The sequence below is a fragment of the Danio aesculapii genome, chromosome 5 (genome assembly GCF_903798145.1).
Source record: "Danio aesculapii chromosome 5, fDanAes4.1, whole genome shotgun sequence".
In the NCBI taxonomy this organism is placed as follows: Eukaryota; Metazoa; Chordata; class Actinopteri; order Cypriniformes; family Danionidae; genus Danio; species Danio aesculapii.
The window spans coordinates 73,892,102-73,910,227 of record NC_079439.1 but is presented as its reverse complement, the minus strand read 5'-3'; the positions used below and the strand labels follow the sequence as shown (position 1 = coordinate 73,910,227).

Below are 18,126 nucleotides of genomic sequence, written 5' to 3'. Positions count from 1 at the left end.
TCCATGTAAACGTACTCACTGAAACTAATAAAAACAAACTAAAACTAAGCAATTTGAATATATAGAAACTAATAAAAACTAGTAAATCTGCCTCTAAACACTAATTAATACTAACTGAATTTGTAAACAAAAATAAAATAAAAATCTAAACCCAGTATAACCTTGGCTGGTCGTTTTTATATCTCACTATATAAATAAGGACAACTGAGCCCTCACAAGTATAGCTAAACCTGCACAAACACAAACACACACACACACACACACACACACACCAACTGATTATGGATCAGTGCTATACCGGAGCAGATGGAGTGCTGGATGCAGGAGCAGCTGGAGGAACACTGACCCGAGACAACACTGAAACACAACACACACACACACACACACCCGAAAATCATCATCATGTTGAAGTTGAGCTTTATTGTCATTCCTCTACATGTGAGGACATACAGTGGGATGAAATGTGGTGTCTCAGAGGAGCATGGTGCTACATAAATAAACAATCATGACATATTAACACAACACTGTACGTAAGAGCTACTTTAATCCATGACTAATATACTGGAGCGCTAATCTAACTATACATTTAGTATATAAAGTACACATAAACTAGGACAGTAACCATAATAATTAACATTGTTATATTACTTATTTGCATTTTTTATGTCCATTTCTGCCATGATTTGGAAAATTAGCATGAAATCCACGCATGTAATTTGTACTGAATTACTGAATGCTGTGTGTTTGTTGTGACAGTGGTGGTGTGAGTGTGTACCTGCAGGAGCGGAGGGTTTGAGCGCTGCTGTTGTGGAGCCGCTGGACTCTGCTGTGGGTTTGGGTGTGGAGGTCAGAGAGAACGGCTGAACGGGAGCCTCCACTGTTGAAAACCTGCACACACACACACGCACACGCACACGCACACGCACACGCACACGCACACGCACACGCACACACACACACGCACGCACGCACGCACGCACGCACGCACGCACGCACGCACGCACGCACAATTCAGGATTATAAAGGGAATATGTAATCTGAATTACATAATCAGAGTCCAATTAATTAGACTTGTGATCAGGGCGGCGACATGGTGACTCAGTGGTTAGCACTGTGGCCTCACAGCAAGAAAGTCACTGGTTCGAGCCTCAGCTGGGTCAGTTGGCGTTTCTGGGTGGAGTTTGCATGTTCTCCCCGTGTTGGTGTGGGTTTCCTCCGGGTGCTCCGGTTTCCCCCATAGTCCCCCATGCATTTGGACTGTGGGGGAAACCGGAGCACCTGGAGGAAACCCACGCCAACACGGGGACTGGCCTAGTCAGGACTCGAACCAGCGACCTTCATGCTGTGAGGTCACAGCGCTAACCACTGAGCCACCCCTTAACACCACATTTACCATGATAAAAGTTTACGCACTTAATAGCAAATCTGACACCGACAGAAGCCTACCTGTCAGTGAGGTTCATCTTGACAGCAGGAGTCGCAGGCTCCGCCGGTGCTTTAGGTACACTGATGATTGGAGACATGCTGGGCGGACGCTGGGGAGGAACGGGAGCACCAGTGGCCTCCTTTAGGGTGGAGGAGCTGAAAGAAAAGCCTGCAGCGGAGGACGACGAGGGTTTGGGTGGATTGAAGGAGAAACCTGAGCTGCTGGAGCCCAGAGAAAAACCTGGAGGAGCCGCAGAGCTCAGAGGAGGAAGAGAAAAGGAGAAACCGGAGGAGGAGGTGGGCGGAGCTGAGGAGGTGGCTGGGGGCGGGGCTGCGAATGATGAAGTAGCTGGGGGCGGGGCTGAGAAGGATGAAGTGGCTGAGGGTGGGGCTGAAAATGATGCTGGGGGCGGAGCTGAGAAAGATGAGGTGGAAGGAGGCGGGGCTGTGAATAATGCTGGAGGTGGAGCTGAGAATGAAGAAGTGGTTGGGGGAGGGGCTGAGAAGGATGAGATGGAAGAGGGCGGGGCTGTGAATGATGATGTAGCTGGGGCTGTGAATGATGAGGTAGCAGAGGGCGGAGCTGTGAAGGATAATGTGTAAGGGGGCGGGGCAGAGGAGGTCACTGGAGGTGGGGCTGTGAAGGATAATGTGGCTGGGGGAGGAGCAGTGGTGGAGGATGATGGGAAGATGGAGGATGGAGCAGCAGGGAAAGACGACTCTGAAACGAGATATGCAACAAGGTTACAGTTAAAACTGGAGTTTGGATGGTAAACAATACTTAAAGAGACTGTTCAGACAAATATACTGTCAGCATCTCCTCGTCCTCCACCTCTGAGTTTGTTTTCCTGCTGAACACAAATGAAGATATTCTGAAGAATGCTGGGGAAAACAGACATTGACTAAAATGGTATATTTGATCCTACTATAGAAGCTGATGTCTGTTTTCTCCAGCATTCTTCAGAATATCTTCATTTGTGTTCAACAGAAAAATAAACTCAAAAGTGGAGCACGAGGAAATGAAGACAGAATTTACATTTTTATGTATTTATTTATATATATAAATAAGGATTTATATATATCTATAAATCTGTTTAACTGTTAACATATATATATATATATAATAAACTGTAAACATAATTTATTTGTATATTTTTATGTTTTATGTAGAGAATGTGTGTGTGTTTATACTTTTACACATAAATATATACAGTACACATGTATAGACCTTTTTCTTCATTACTGCATGGAGCGCGCCACAGGGACCAGCACCTTCCGGTAGGGTGCTTAGAACTTCCGTTAAGAACTGTCATCAGCCAGAGCAGCGTTTCTCAACTGGGTGTCAATTAGGGGTGTCAAAATTAATTTTTTCTTCATAACCGGTTATTATGTGCTGACGTCATTCTCTTATGCGCTATATTGCGGTAGCTTACTATGGCAAGGGAGGCGACCGTGAGTAATTAAAACACTCCAACTACATCAAAACACAGAAACTGTGCACTACTGACCCTTCACTAAGCCACACCCAAAAATCGCCACCCACCAATCGTGGCTTAGCAAGCGTAGCTACGCGCAGGGGCTCTGTCAAGCTTTTGAGCAAGGGAAACAGGCATAAGCGTTGTGCATATGGATTGTGCAAATCCTTATTTTGACCAGGGCGGAGGAATTTTTTCCCCATTTCAAAACCAAAACCCAAGAGGAGAAATGCCAGCGAGGATCAAGCTCTGTGAGGGGCGCTTAAGGAGCGGAGTTAAGCTGGTTTTCGATATTCATATTGATAGACCGACGATATTGATAAACCGACGATATTGTTAGACCGACGATATTGTTAGACCGACGATATTGTTAGACCGACGATATTGTTAGATCGACGATATTGATAGACCGACGATATTGTTAGACCGACGATATTGTTAGACCGACGATATTGATAGACCGACGATATTGTTAGATCGACGATATTGTTAGATCGACGATATTGCTAGACCGACGATATTGCTAGACCGACGATATTGTTAGACCGACGATATTGATAGACCGACGATATTGTTAGACCGACGATATTGTTAGATCGACGATATTGTTAGATCGACGATATTGCTAGACCGACTATATTGTTAGACCGACGATATTGTTAGACCGACGATATTGATAGACCGACGATATTGTTAGACCGACGATATTGTTAGACCGACGATATTGATAGACCGACGATATTGATAGACCGACGATATTGATAGACCGACGATATTAATAGACCGACGATATTGTTAGACCGACGATATTGTTAGACCGACTGATAGACCGACGATATTGATAGACCGACGATATTGATAGACCGACGATATTGATAGACCGACGATATTGATAGACCGACGATATTGTTAGACCGACGATATTGTTAGATCGACGATATTGATAGACCGACGATATTGATAGACCGATGATATTGATTGACCGACGATATTGATAGACCGACGATATTGATAGACCGACGATATTGATAGACCGACGATATTGATAGACCGAGGATATTGTTAGACCGACGACATTGATAGACCGACGATATTGATAGACCGACGATATTGTTAGACCGACGACATTGATAGACCGACGATATTGATAGACCGACGATATTGATAGACCGACGATATTGATAGACCGACGATATTGATAGACCGACGATATTGATAGACCGACGATATTGTTAGACCGACGATATTGTTAGACCGACGATATTGATAGACCGACGATATTGTTAGACAGACGATATTGATAGACCGACGATATTGATAGGCCGACGATATTGATAGACAGACAATATTGATAGACCGACAATATTGTTAGACCGACGACATTGATAGACCGACGATATTGATAGACCGACGATATTGATAGACCGACGATATTGATAGACCGACGATATTGTTAGACCGACGATATTGTTAGACCGACGATATTGATAGACCGACGATATTGATAGACCGACGATATTGTTAGACAGACGATATTGATAGACCGACGATATTGATAGGCCGACGATATTGATAGACAGACAATATTGATAGACCGACAATATTGATAGACCGACGATATTGATAGACCGACGATATTGATAGACCGACGATATTGTTAGACCGACGATATTGTTAGACAGACGATATTGATAGACCGACGATATTGATAGGCCGACGATATTGATAGACAGACAATATTGATAGACCGACAATATTGATAGACCGACGATATTGATAGACCGACGATATTGTTAGACCGATGATACTGATAGACCGACGATATTGAAAGACCGACAATATTGATAGACCGACGGCAATAACTCAGACACCTCTTACCATGAAAAGATCTAAACTGTGTTTCCTACAAAAATACAAAGCAGGTATCGAGGTCTACTGATACTCTACTGGCTGATCTGCATGTTAATTGTAATCGGGAGTCATTAGCTGTGTTTCCATCCACCTATTTTTATGCGTATTTTGCATATGCACATAAAAACCGGTTGATGGAAACACCATGATGCGAGTACATTTTGAAAATGCGCATAAAAAAACGTATGCGCATAACTGAGTAGGATAAACTTTATATCTAATAAGAAAAGATCCGCATAAACTACGATGGAAACACTTCTACCACACAAATTTCAGTATGCACATTAAAAAAGGTCATGTGATTCTGTTATAAGAGATCTTGTGATGATCAAAATGTGTGTAAATGGACAAACCAGCAGGCTGAGCACACTGTAAACCATCTCAAATGTTGTTTTGGTCATTCTAAAACACCTGACTGTTTAAGTATTAGTGTTATTATATTATTAATGACCTGCAGAATCAAGAGCGTCTGTGCTCCACGTCTGACACCTTCAAACGCCACCGCGCGTTCACTGTGTCAGGATTGCCTTCTGAAGCGCAGGACATTTATTAAATGAAGAACAGATTGACGCAGGTTCTCCTACCGCAGTAAATTCAGCTATTACTGTTGATATTTGGCGGCAGTTAATCAGGAAGTGACGATTTTGTTCGCTTTGACTCGTTGGATAGAAACGCTGCTTTATTCGCATGCTTTTATCCGATGATCCAGTTTTGTGCATGAAAGTTCATTAACAGCTGTTGTGTTTGATTGAGTTTGTGTTGTGTAGTATTTAACATGGTGTGTTTTTCTGCCATTTCAAAATGCCACTTTATTTTCACGTCGTGCCGCTCTTTTAATCAGTGTGTTAACGGGACTACGTGTGTGTCAAACATTTCGGTGAATTACATTTGTTTGGGTTGATTATATATTGGAAGGAAAGAGGAAATGATCACTCTAGCGATGACGAGGCTTCATTTAAACTGCACAAGATGGCACCTGACAATGAAGGAAAATACCTCACAGCAGTTGTTTTCAGGAATTGAATGAGATGACATTATTTAAATAATCAGTCCAGCAGGTGGCGCTGATCGACAGCAGAATTAGTTCAAAGACATTAAAAGCAAGTAAAATAGATTAAGACTATCGTTTCAAAGCTGTCCGAATGTGACTCTTTACACACATCAGCTGCCGACCGGAGGTTTGAAGCGTCCTCCTGGTGCATACACGCAAAGCATCATGGGTAATTCTGCTTTCTAAGATAAAGGTCTATATATGACGGAAATACAAACTTTTATTTTGGATGAGATTAATCGTTTGACAACACACAAACACACACACACACACACACACACACACACACACACACGTGTCTGCTCTTACTGGCGGCAGGCGCTCGTTCTCCGTCCAGCGGCAGTGGTACCGCAGTGGTGTTCAGCTGTTTGACTCCCGGGTTCAGGTTCAGTAAGGAGAACGGACACAGAACTCCATCAGTGGAGAGCAGCAGCAGCGTCGGTGCAGCAGGAACCTTCTTCTCATCAGCTGAGAAGCACAGAACACACATCACATCACACACACACACATATATATATATATATATATATATATATATATATATATATATATATAAACACTAAACAACATATCACTACACACAAATAGGCGCAACCACTACACACACACACACACACATACACACACACGCACGCACACGCACACAACCTATGAACACACTAATCACAACCACCACACACACATAACCTGTAAACACACTAAACACAACCACTACACACACACACAACCTGTGAACACACTAATTACAACCACCACACACACACACACACATAACCTGTAAACACACTAAACACAACCACTACACACACACATAACCTGTAAACACACTAAACACAACCACCACACACACACACATAACCTGTAAACACACTAAACACAACCACTACACACACAATCACCACACACACAACCTGTGAACACACTAAACACAACCACCACATACACACACAACCTGTGAACACACTAAACACAATCACTACACACACAACCTGTGAACACACTAAACACAATCACTACACACACAACCTGTGAACACACTAAACGCAACCACTACACACATACTACCTGTGACCACCCTACTCACACACTCAACCAGTAATCACACACACACACACACAACCAGTGATGGCACTAAACACACACAACCAGTGACCCCACACACACACACAGCGCTCCTACACAGGTGAATGTCCTCCTGGCTGGTGTAATCTATGGCCACGCCCACAGGAAGTGTGTCCTCGCTGTTCTCCGTGACAGGAAGCTCCGCTCGACTGGCGTCTTCCAGCAGCCAAAGCTCCCAGTTCACCTGCGCGCGCACACAAACACACACACACACACACACACACGCACGCACACACACACACGCACGCACACAGACATGGAAGATAACATTAATGGATTTGGCTTAAACATCCATCATCTACCATCACTATATTAATACTATTTAAATAATCCGTCATTTCTATGTTGATTTTAGTTTGAGATGTTCAAATCTAAATTTTGCAGATCAAGATTTTAGTTCAGAGCATAAAAATAACTAAAGAAAACTAGAAAATGAGCTTCATTATATCTGGATATACATAAATAAATCAGTTGTATTTGTGTTGTGTTTAAGTCAGATTTAGTTTAAGTTATTCCAGTAATAAATACATTTTTAATGCATTTTATTTAGATTTAATCGTATGTAAAGTGTAAATGTAAAGTGTGCTGATGTCCGTCAGTGAGGTGTAACAGGAGATTTACCTTGTCCTCTTGTTTGGCGATGATGCTGACCTCAATAGCAGCAGCTGAAGCAGCCAAAACCAGATCCCTGCACAGGAAACAACACACCACTGTCAGAACTCAGCATCCTCATAATGTGTGTGTGTGTGTGTGTGTGTGTGTGTGTGTGTGTGCGTTTCTCACCAGTCCTCGATGTGGCACAGGTAATAATGGTGCTGTCTCTCAGTGCAGGTGCCGTACACCAGATCATTGAAGTTCAGGTAGCGCTCGTCTCTCTTCTCATCCTTTTTCTGGCCGAGAGACACACACACAGACACATAAACAAACAAACGCACACTCATACACACACACACACACACACGCATGAACAGAATTGCACACACACAAACAAACACATGCGCACAAATACAGACACACACACAAACAGATACAAAAAACACACACAATTGGACAAACAAACAAACACACACACGAACAAAGACACAAAACACACACAGACAAACAAACACACAAATGCACGAACACACACAAACAAACACACATACAAACCCCCAAATACACACAGGCGCGCATACACATATGCACAAGCACGCGCACACACACACATACACAAAAGCCCAAACATACAAACACACCCACAAACAGACAAACAAATACACACACACACACACACACACACACACACACAGACACACAAATGAACAAACGCACACTCACACACATGCATGAACAGAATTGCACACACATAAACAAACACATGCACACAAATGCAGACACACACGAACAAAGACACAAATGCACGCACACACACAAACAAACACAGACACACATACAAACCCCACACAAATACACACAGGCGTGCATAAACATATGCACAAGCACGCACACACGCACACACAAATGCACAAAAACCCAAACATACAAACACACCCACAAACAAACAAATACACACAAATGCATATACACACACACACACAAACAGACAAACCCTCACCCACACACAGACAAATGCACAAACACACACACAAACCCCATACAGATACACACAGACGTGCACCCACAAAGACACAAACATACAAACACACCCAAACACACACATGCATCAGCATGGGTCTGTCAGAATGATGTTTGTACTGTGTGTGTGTGTGTGTGTGTGTGTGTGTGTGTGTGTGTGTGTGTGTGTGTGTGTGTGTGTGTGTGTGTGTTTGTACGAGGCACTCACAGGTATGGACACCACCACCAGCTCCGGCGGCGTCTCCAGAGATCCATCTGCTGCTGCGTACGCCACCGCGAAAGTGTAGGTGCTCAGCCACAACACGTCCAGCACTGACACACACACACACACACACACACACAATATACATAAGGCATAAATAATGGTCTCAAATTTAACAGTATATTTAGATGACACACACCAACAGATATGGACTTCCTTTCCCCCCTCGACACAGACTGGGTTGCCAGATCTGCTTAACAAAACGTGCCCTACTAATAAATCATCCTTTCTCTCTGTCGTACTAACTCTGTCAGGAAAACTACAGATTTGGCAACGCTGCCACTGACCACACTTGTGATCCATAAACTGCTGTTATTCAGTCATTTCAACCCCTCATGTCTCTGTCAGAGCTACTATTCAGCAACGTTTACATTTATCTTGTGGATATTCCTCAGAGATTATTGATTGCGTTAGGGGGAGCCCTAGTGCCAACACGCACCAATAACAACAGTGAATAATACCTTTGACAGGGTGATCCTGGCTGTAGAAATTGGGACACGGGATCACCTTCTTAGCCTGTAATGTCTGTCTCACACACACAAACAAACAAGTACACAAGTCCATCAGAAACACTAATGTAGTAATAATGTGCACCTTGTGCAAAGCTGCTGTGCAATGGTAATTATTGTGAGAAGCGTAATACAAACACATTATATTTAATTCAACTGAACAGACTTACAGGAGTGAACTGAACCACGGTGGCGTCTTGCTTCCCAGCAGAAACCTGCTTCCCTTTGGGACTCCAGCAAACTGCAGTTCCAGAGAAAAATAAATGAACACATGAGCTCACTGATCAACAGATGCAGGACTAGCTGTGTTTCCATCTGCCTATTTTAACACACGTTTTGAAATACGGCATAAAAAAAAATTCATGGAAATGCCAAGATGTGCACACATTTAGAAGTACACATAAACATACGATCAGCTTTATATCTGATAAGAAACTACAAGCATGAACTACACAACTCCAGCATCGGTCTGCGTGATGTGGTTTATTTTTTGACAGATGATGGTCAGATATAAATGTGTGTGTGAGGGTCTTTGAGTCATTAATGTTGGTCTGCAGATATAAATGTGTGTGTGAGGGTCTTTGTGTCATTAATGTTGGTCTGCAGATATAAATGTGTGTGTGAGGGTCTTTGTGTCATTAATGTTGGTCTGCAGATATAAATGTGTGTGTGAGGGTCTTTGAGTCATTAATGTTGGTCTGCAGATATAAATGTGTGTGTGAGGGTCTTTGTGTCATTAATGTTGGTCTGCAGATATAAATGTGTGTGTGAGGGTCTTTGTGTCATTAATGTTGGTCTGCAGATATAAATGTGTGTGTGAGGGTCTTTAGGTCATTAATGTTGGTCTGCAGATATAAATGTGTGTGTGAGAGTCTTTGTGTCATTAATGTTGGTCTGCAGATATAAATGTGTGTGTGAGGGTCTTTGAGTCATTAATGTTGGTCTGCAGATATAAATGTGTGTGTGTGTGTGTGTGTGAGGATCTTTGTGTCATTAATGTTGGTCTGCAGATATAAATGTGTGTGTGAGGGTCTTTGTGTCATTAATGTTGGTCTGCAGATATAAATGTGTGTGTGAGGGTCTTTGAGTCATTAATGTTGGTCTGCAGATATAAATGTGTGTGTGAGGGTCTTTGTGTCATTAATGTTGGTCTGCAGATATAAATGTGTGTGTGAGGGTCTTTGTGTCATTAATGTTGGTCTGACAGATATAAATGTGTGTGTGAGGGTCTTTAGGTCATTAATGTTGGTCTGCAGATATAAATGTGTGTGTGAGGGTCTTTGAGTCATTAATGTTGGTCTGCAGATATAAATGTGTGTGTGTGAGGGTCTTTGAGTCATTAATGTTGGTCTGCAGATATAAATGTGTGTGTGAGGGTCTTTGAGTCATTAATGTTGGTCTGCAGATATAAATGTGTGTGTGTGAGGGTCTTTGTGTCATTATGTTGGTCTGCAGATATAAATGTGTGTGTGAGGGTCTTTGTGTCATTAATGTTGGTCTGCAGATATAAATGTGTGTTTGTGAGGGTCTTTGTGTCATTATGTTCGTCTGCAGATATAAATGTGTGTGTGTGTAAGGGTCTTTGAGTCATTAATGTTGGTCTGCAGATATAAATGTGTCTTGGTCTTCTGATGCACAGGTCATTTATTAGAGGAGAACAAACACCACAGTGGAGAATCCCAACAGTGCAGCACACTCCACTTCTGTCAGTGAGATCTATGCAGGAGCAGCAGGAGCTGAGGAGGTGATGCTCTTCTGTGCATCACTGATGGAGACGTGGCTTTATTCACTGATGTTTTATGCAATATTCCAGCTTTGTGCATTAATCTAATTCACATCTCTGTATGTAAACACAGCTGCAGTCACAATAATAATCGCAGCAGATACTGACCGCAGGTGATTCCTGTAGATGCTGGAAGCTGAGCGATGACAGTGACCGAGTCCTGGACGTCCAGCACCATCATACTGCCATCAGACAGACAGACGGCCAGACGGGACGGGTCCACAGGACTCCACTTTAGATCCTGAACCAGTGTGTTTGGAGAAACCGGCGGTCTGAAGGAGCAGAAGGGCCGCTTCTGCTGTCTGTCCTGCTGAACACACACACAAAACATGCATGCACACACTCATGATCCTCACCCATAAAGAGATATATGAGCAATATCACATGAGTAGCAGTGCAATATGGCTGTATATCAGCACTGATGGGAGGCGTGTGTTGGCTCGAAGCCGCAGGCCTTAGTGTCCCACTAGTGACGATATACAGCCATATCGCACTGCTACTCGTGTGATATTGCGTTTATACAACAGTTCGACGGCATATTTGTGTATATAAAAAAGAAAATCAAACTGGGACAGTCTGAAAATTCTTTGTAGGAGGAACTACTTTCTTCCACCAACTATTGCTCATTCACAAACGTCACTGTAGAGCTAGTGTTTGAATGATTCTCTAGCGTAATGTCTAAAGTGTCGACAAAACAGCTGATTATGCTCACATTTTAAGATTATAAGGCTGAACAGCATGAAATGCCATCAGTCTACAGAGATTTCCCAGTATTTCTGTTGCAATCGGGAGATCACAATAATTAACCCCAAAAAGCCAAAGCGAAGCAAACACTAGTAGATTACTGTGGTATAAATACAGCACTGCAGCATACGAGAGAGAGATAGATCAGCTTAGAAAGTCCCTTTCCAGTTTAATAATGATTTGATCAGCTGTCATTTGAAAATTTACATTGTTCTCCTCTAAGGACCTATTAAGCGGTCTCTGTCGCCATCTTGTGGTGAAACGTCAACCCTCTTTGCTCTGCTCAGTATGACAGGCTGATGCACGCAGAATCTCAGAAGTTATAAATATATAGGCACTATCCTTATAAATAAACTGCATAGTTACAATCTAAACAACTACATTTTATCTAAAACAGCCTCAAAAGTACATAATGTTGTCTAACAGCTGCAATATTTGACAAACTGAAGTGAGTTTATTAATCTGCTGTCACTCTGTGCGCACGAGTAATACACAAGAGTGAAGAGGCTGTATGAGTGCTGTTATTGCAGAATATCGCAATATATCCAATCAGATTCGAGAACCAGACAGAACTGTTCTATAAATAAATAAATAAATAAATAATTATAAGAGAAAAGCCATAATAGTGAGGCACCAGTTTTTGGCAAAATAATATTTGTTGCTTATTTCCCAGTATATTAGTTCTGTTTCTAATGAATCAGAATCAGAAAGAGCTTTATTGCCAGGTATGTTCACACATACGAGGAAGTTGTTTTGGTGACAGAGCTTCTACAGGGCAACAGGATTACAGAGACAGAACAAAAAACAGATAATAAATATATTTAAAAAAAAATAGAAGTAAGTAGTGAGTGCAAATATACAAATTGACAAGTGTATGTACATGTTTATTACTATATACAACGTTATATGTGCAGCTGTTATGTGCAAATTGGCATGTTAAATAAGTGTATATGTGCATTAAAGTGTATGGCAAGTAGTGATGTTGGTTCCACAATTATTATCATCAAGATTGATCTGAAGTGTGTAATGTAAATGTATATAATGCACTTAACATAAAGCACTCAAAGCAGCAGCACTCATATGCACTGGTGTAGAATGACGGACGTGTTTGTATTTGCAAAGCAAACTTCACATGCTACTAATTTCAGTTTCACTTTAACAAACTCATTTTGGCTTGACGTTAAATGTTGCTTATAGTGAATACCCCAATAAATCATTCATATAAATAAACAAATAAATAAATAATAAATAAATTGTGTATAATGTATATATATATATATATATATATATATATATATATATATATATATATATATATATATATATATATATATATATATATATATATATATATATATATATATATATATATATATATAAAAAATATACACACATTTCTATTTCTGTTCTGAAGATTGCGAAATGTTAAATATGTTATTGTCAAGCAAAGGAATTAAAATACATATTTACATTGCATGTAATGTTGTATTTTACATTAATTTAATTGGCATTATGAAATATAACATCTGTTTTTCCTCTCTCGTTAATGCAAATGTAACAGTGCAACTTGATTTACATTTTGCACCAGAAAATATTCTTATTCTTGTATTTTGAGAGGATTTGCAGGATTATTCAGTCCCTCCTTTTCCTTCGGCTTAGTCCCTTTATTCATCAGAGGTCGCCACAGCGGAATGAACTGCCAACTATTTCAGGATATGTTTTACGCAGCGGATGCCCTTCTAGCTGCAATCCAGTACTGGGAAACACCCATACACACTCATTGACACACACACACACACACTCATACACTACGGTCAATGGAGTTCATCAGTTCCCCTATAGTGCATGTGTTTGGACTGTGTGGGAAACCGGAGCACCCACAGGAAACCCACACCAACACGGAGAGAACATGCAAACCACAGTGCTAACCACTGAGCCACCTTTGTAGGATTAGATACTATTAATTGTTTTAAATGTGTTTACTTCTATAAAAGCAGTACAAATACTAAATATCTTCTATTATTCAAGGTAATAATAATTATTAAAAGGAAATCAGTCTAACAGCTCTCCATCGTGCAGACGCTGATCATGTTTAAGATTTAAATCACGGACTGAAACAAGCAGAGTGAAGTGTAAAGAGTGAAGACTGACCTTGTTGAGGAAGCTGCGCACGTCATAGAAGTGTATGATGAGCTCTGCAGCGTCTCCCGATCCACACACACACAGACTGAGCTCATCACAGCTCAGAGAAATATGATGGAGACACACGTCCACATCTGCTGTGACTGCGCACGCACACTCCACTGAGAACACACACACACACACACACAGGTTTGAATATGAGTGAACACACACATCGCAGTCTGAGCACAGTCACCACACATATACTCAAACACACCCACCGGTGTCATTCGGGTTTCCCTCTGTGCGTCCGGCTGCGATCACGTCTCGGGTCCAGAACAGCTTCAGCGCTCGCTCTCGGCCGGCGATTGTCAGGCCGTACCTGTTGGAGACGCAGAGCAGACTGCAGCGCTCCTTCGGCAGATCCGCACACGACTCAAACACACGGATCTTCTTCATCTGACGGAACTGGAAGTCCTGGACACATTCAGAAGGTGTGTGAGAGTGTGTGTCAGCAACAACTTACACATAGCATCCATTACACACAGCTAACAAGCCAAACTGACTGAAGTGAGCTTCTCTGTGTGTGAATCTGAAGGAGAGCTGTATTCGGGTCCAGCGTGCTAAAGTTTGTGATGTGTGCAATAGTAAACACCCAGAACATCTGACATGGGCAGCACGGTGGCGCAATGGGTAGCACAATCAACTCACAGCAAGAAGGTCGCTAGTTTGAGCCTCAGCTTGGTCATTTGGCATTTCAGTGTGGAGTTTGCATGTTCTCCCCATGTTGGCGTGGGTTTCCTCCGGGTGCTCCGGTTTCCCCCACAGTCCAAACACATGCGTTATAGGGGAACTGGGTAGGCTAAATTGTCCATAGTGTATGTGTGTGAGTGAGTGTGTATGAGTGTTTCCCAGTGATGGGTTGCAGCTAGAAGGGCATCCGCTGCATAAAACATTGGATAAGTTGGCGGTTCATTCCGCTGTGGCTACCTCAGATTAATAAAGGGACTAAGCCGAAAAGAAAATGAGAGAAGCAAGAAAGGATCAGTGATGTAATGCAGTGTTTCCCAACCCTGTTCCTGAAGGCACACCAACAGTACACATTTTCAACCTCTCCCTAATCAAACACACCTGAATCAACTCAGCAGAACATTAGAAAAGACCCCAAAACCTGACACGAGTGGGTCAGATAAGGGAGACATACAAAATATGTACTGTTGGTGTGCCTCTAGGAACAGGGTTGGGAAACACTGATGTAATGCACTACTCCATACTTTATCTTCATTTTTCTGCAAGATTCAGCGGTAAATCGCTGAGAATGCTGGCATGGAGGGAGTCAGGGGCATACTGAATTAGAATTGACTGGATATTTTTTGTCAACTCTAACAGAATTTTAATAGTACAGGTAGAAAAAGCAGAAGATGATCAGTGATGTATTCTTGCAGACTTTGCCTTCATTTTTCTGCCAAATTCAGCTGTAATTCTATATGGAAGCTGGTAAAGAGTCAAGGTCCTCCTGAACCAGAGTTCGTTGAATATTTCATGTCAACTCTGAAGGAATATTAGCTACAGCAGTAGAAAAATCAAGAAAGGATCAGTGATGTAATGTACTTCTTCAAACTTTCTCTTTATTTTTCTGCCAAATTGAGCTGTAAATGCCAATGAAATTTCCCATGGAAAGAGTCGAGGTCATCCTGAATCAGAATTTATTGGAAATGTCTTGTCAACTCTGAAGAAACTTTATTAGTGCATGTAGAAAAAGCTGGAAATGATCAGTAATGTATTCTTGCAGACTTTGCCTTTATTTTCCTGCCATATCCAGCTGTACATGCCAATCACCTTTGAGTCAAGTTCATCCTGAAATAGAATTAATTAAATATTTCAAGTCCACTATGGCAGAATTCTCAGCAATAGCAGTAGAAAAAAACAGATGCGTTTTGCAGACTTCATTTGTTTTGCCTTGAAAATTGGCATAAATGTCATGTTAACTCTAAAGAAATTATTAATATCAGTGAAAAAAGCATGAATTCCATCAGTGTGAAATTATTTTGGCAGACTTTTGCAAAACTCCAAAACTCAGCAATGAAATATTTAATGTTATATATTGTCATATTTACTTTAAAAAGTACATTTTTGATTTTAAATAATGGATGTTTTCTTTTTACCACACACATTTAGCCAATAACCGCTGAAATATATGTCTGTGTGAGGGTTTTGGCTGCCCTAGCTTCTCTACCGTAATTCCTCATACAGAATTATTGGGGCTTGACCGGTTGTTCTCATGTGGCGGATCACTTGACTGCGGTCAAATTTACAGTGAATACTGCAGTCTTTCTTTAGCATTTTATAGTAAAAATAACTGTATTGATCGGCTGTGATTCTATAGTACACTGTAGTTTACGACAACTGTACATTAACGTATAATTCAATACACCAAATCTGAAGTATACTCCAGTACTTCTTACAGTTGATCAGTTTACTATAGTTAATACTACAGTATGCTGGAACAGTCATTAACAAATAACTGTAGATGCTATAATACATACAGTATAATACACTTATATCGTTTAAAACAGTATCGTTTATTTATTCACGTGGGCAAACACTCACACACGAGTGGCAGGAATTCACTGTCAGCATAGATTATGTGCAACTACCCTCAACCACATACGGAGAGACTAATATTAATATTAATAATAATAATAACACAATAATATCAATATTTATCCTCTCCGCTCTTCTGCTAATCCTCACCTTCATCTCTCTCTCAGGAATGGAGTCCGGATCGTCGGCCATCTTTGCGAAGACTCCCGCCAATTCCGTGAACAACAATAATAGCTCAAAGTAAAAATAATAAAGCTGTTATTAATAAACTGATGAATTTATTCCGCTCTTCTCTAACTCATGTTAGCACGAACCCGCGCTGAACTTCAGCAGGAAGTGACGCTCAAGCTTGTTTTGAAGCTAAAAAGTGCGTCGTCATTTCTGACAGCGACCTCTTCTGGGGTTGTTGCTAGAAGGGATACAGCTGCGGCCAGAGAATAACGAGAATTGGTTATTTTATTTATAAAACTACCCATCAATTGTGTTTTATAAACGTATACGTCCATTCCAACCTTAAACCCAACCCTCACAGTAATGTAAAAACACTTATTATAACGAGAATTACTTATACTATTAATACAATTACAAGTACTTTATTAACATACCACATTACCACTCATAGTAATGTAAAAACAGCAATTATAACGAGAATTATTTATACTGTTAATTAAATTACCCATTAATTGTATTTTATTAACTTATACCCCCATTCCAGCCTAAACTTACCCCTTCATAATAGTGTAATAGCAGCAATTATAACGAGTCATATTTACAGTATTTATTATATTAACGTCTACACATATCCCAACCCGACATACTCCTCACAGTAATGTGAAAATAAGGATTATTTCTGTACAATTTATTATTCATTAAAAAAATTCGCTATATTTACGTGAGGATCCGCAGCTGTATCCCATCTAAAACTGATCAACAGTGGAGACACTGCGCATGCGTACACATGCTACGTTCACATAACTTTTATTATACTTTTAGTTTAAATCAAACATATGGAGGCAAATATATGGAGGACCAAACCTGCTAACATAGATTGATCGATAAATACATAAATGTAACAATAGGAAAATAAAACAATATACGAATATTGCATCTTAATTAGAATTAATTATAAATTAATTACCTTTTATTCAAATGTAATTTATTTCTGTGATTTAAAAGCATATTATTAGCATCATTACTCCAGTCAACAATGTTATTATTATTATCATCATCATCATTAATATTTATAAACAGTTGAGTAATCTGTCATTGATGATTCCTAGCATTTATCTGAAATAAAAATCTTAAAAAAGGTTAATATATATATATATATATATATATATTTGTATTTTTCAATGGTGCTTTTAAATGGATAAATGATAATAAAGACTTATGTCACACCAATATTTCTATATCAGATAAACGTCGTTCTTCATCAAAGAAGCCTAAAGAAAGCACATCTACAAGATGTAAATGCAGGTTTGGTGAGCAGAAGAGGCTTCTAAATG

At 40.6% G+C, this 18,126-nt stretch overlaps 1 protein-coding gene across 2 annotated transcripts in view; it reads right to left on the bottom strand.

The window, feature by feature from the left end:
• Positions 1–16,957, bottom strand: part of nup214 (nucleoporin 214) — a 66,334-nt gene extending 49,377 nt beyond the window's left edge. The window contains exons 1-14 of one of the 2 annotated variants that reach the window (XM_056458882.1): positions 16,772–16,957; positions 14,299–14,494; positions 14,048–14,199; positions 11,261–11,462; positions 9,540–9,610; positions 9,322–9,385; positions 8,807–8,910; positions 7,768–7,874; positions 7,606–7,672; positions 7,042–7,168; positions 6,172–6,330; positions 1,447–2,146; positions 776–888; positions 299–357 (exon numbers count right to left, since the gene is read on the bottom strand). In XM_056458882.1, coding sequence (XP_056314857.1) covers positions 299–357; positions 776–888; positions 1,447–2,146; positions 6,172–6,330; positions 7,042–7,168; positions 7,606–7,672; positions 7,768–7,874; positions 8,807–8,910; positions 9,322–9,385; positions 9,540–9,610; positions 11,261–11,462; positions 14,048–14,199; positions 14,299–14,494; positions 16,772–16,813 — 2,163 coding nt within the window. In that variant the 5' untranslated portion in view covers positions 16,814–16,957. The remainder of the gene's footprint in view (positions 1–298; positions 358–775; positions 889–1,446; positions 2,147–6,171; positions 6,331–7,041; positions 7,169–7,605; positions 7,673–7,767; positions 7,875–8,806; positions 8,911–9,321; positions 9,386–9,539; positions 9,611–11,260; positions 11,463–14,047; positions 14,200–14,298; positions 14,495–16,771) is intronic. The other variant, XM_056458883.1, reaches the window with a different exon arrangement.
• Positions 16,958–18,126: the final 1,169 nt, after the last annotated feature.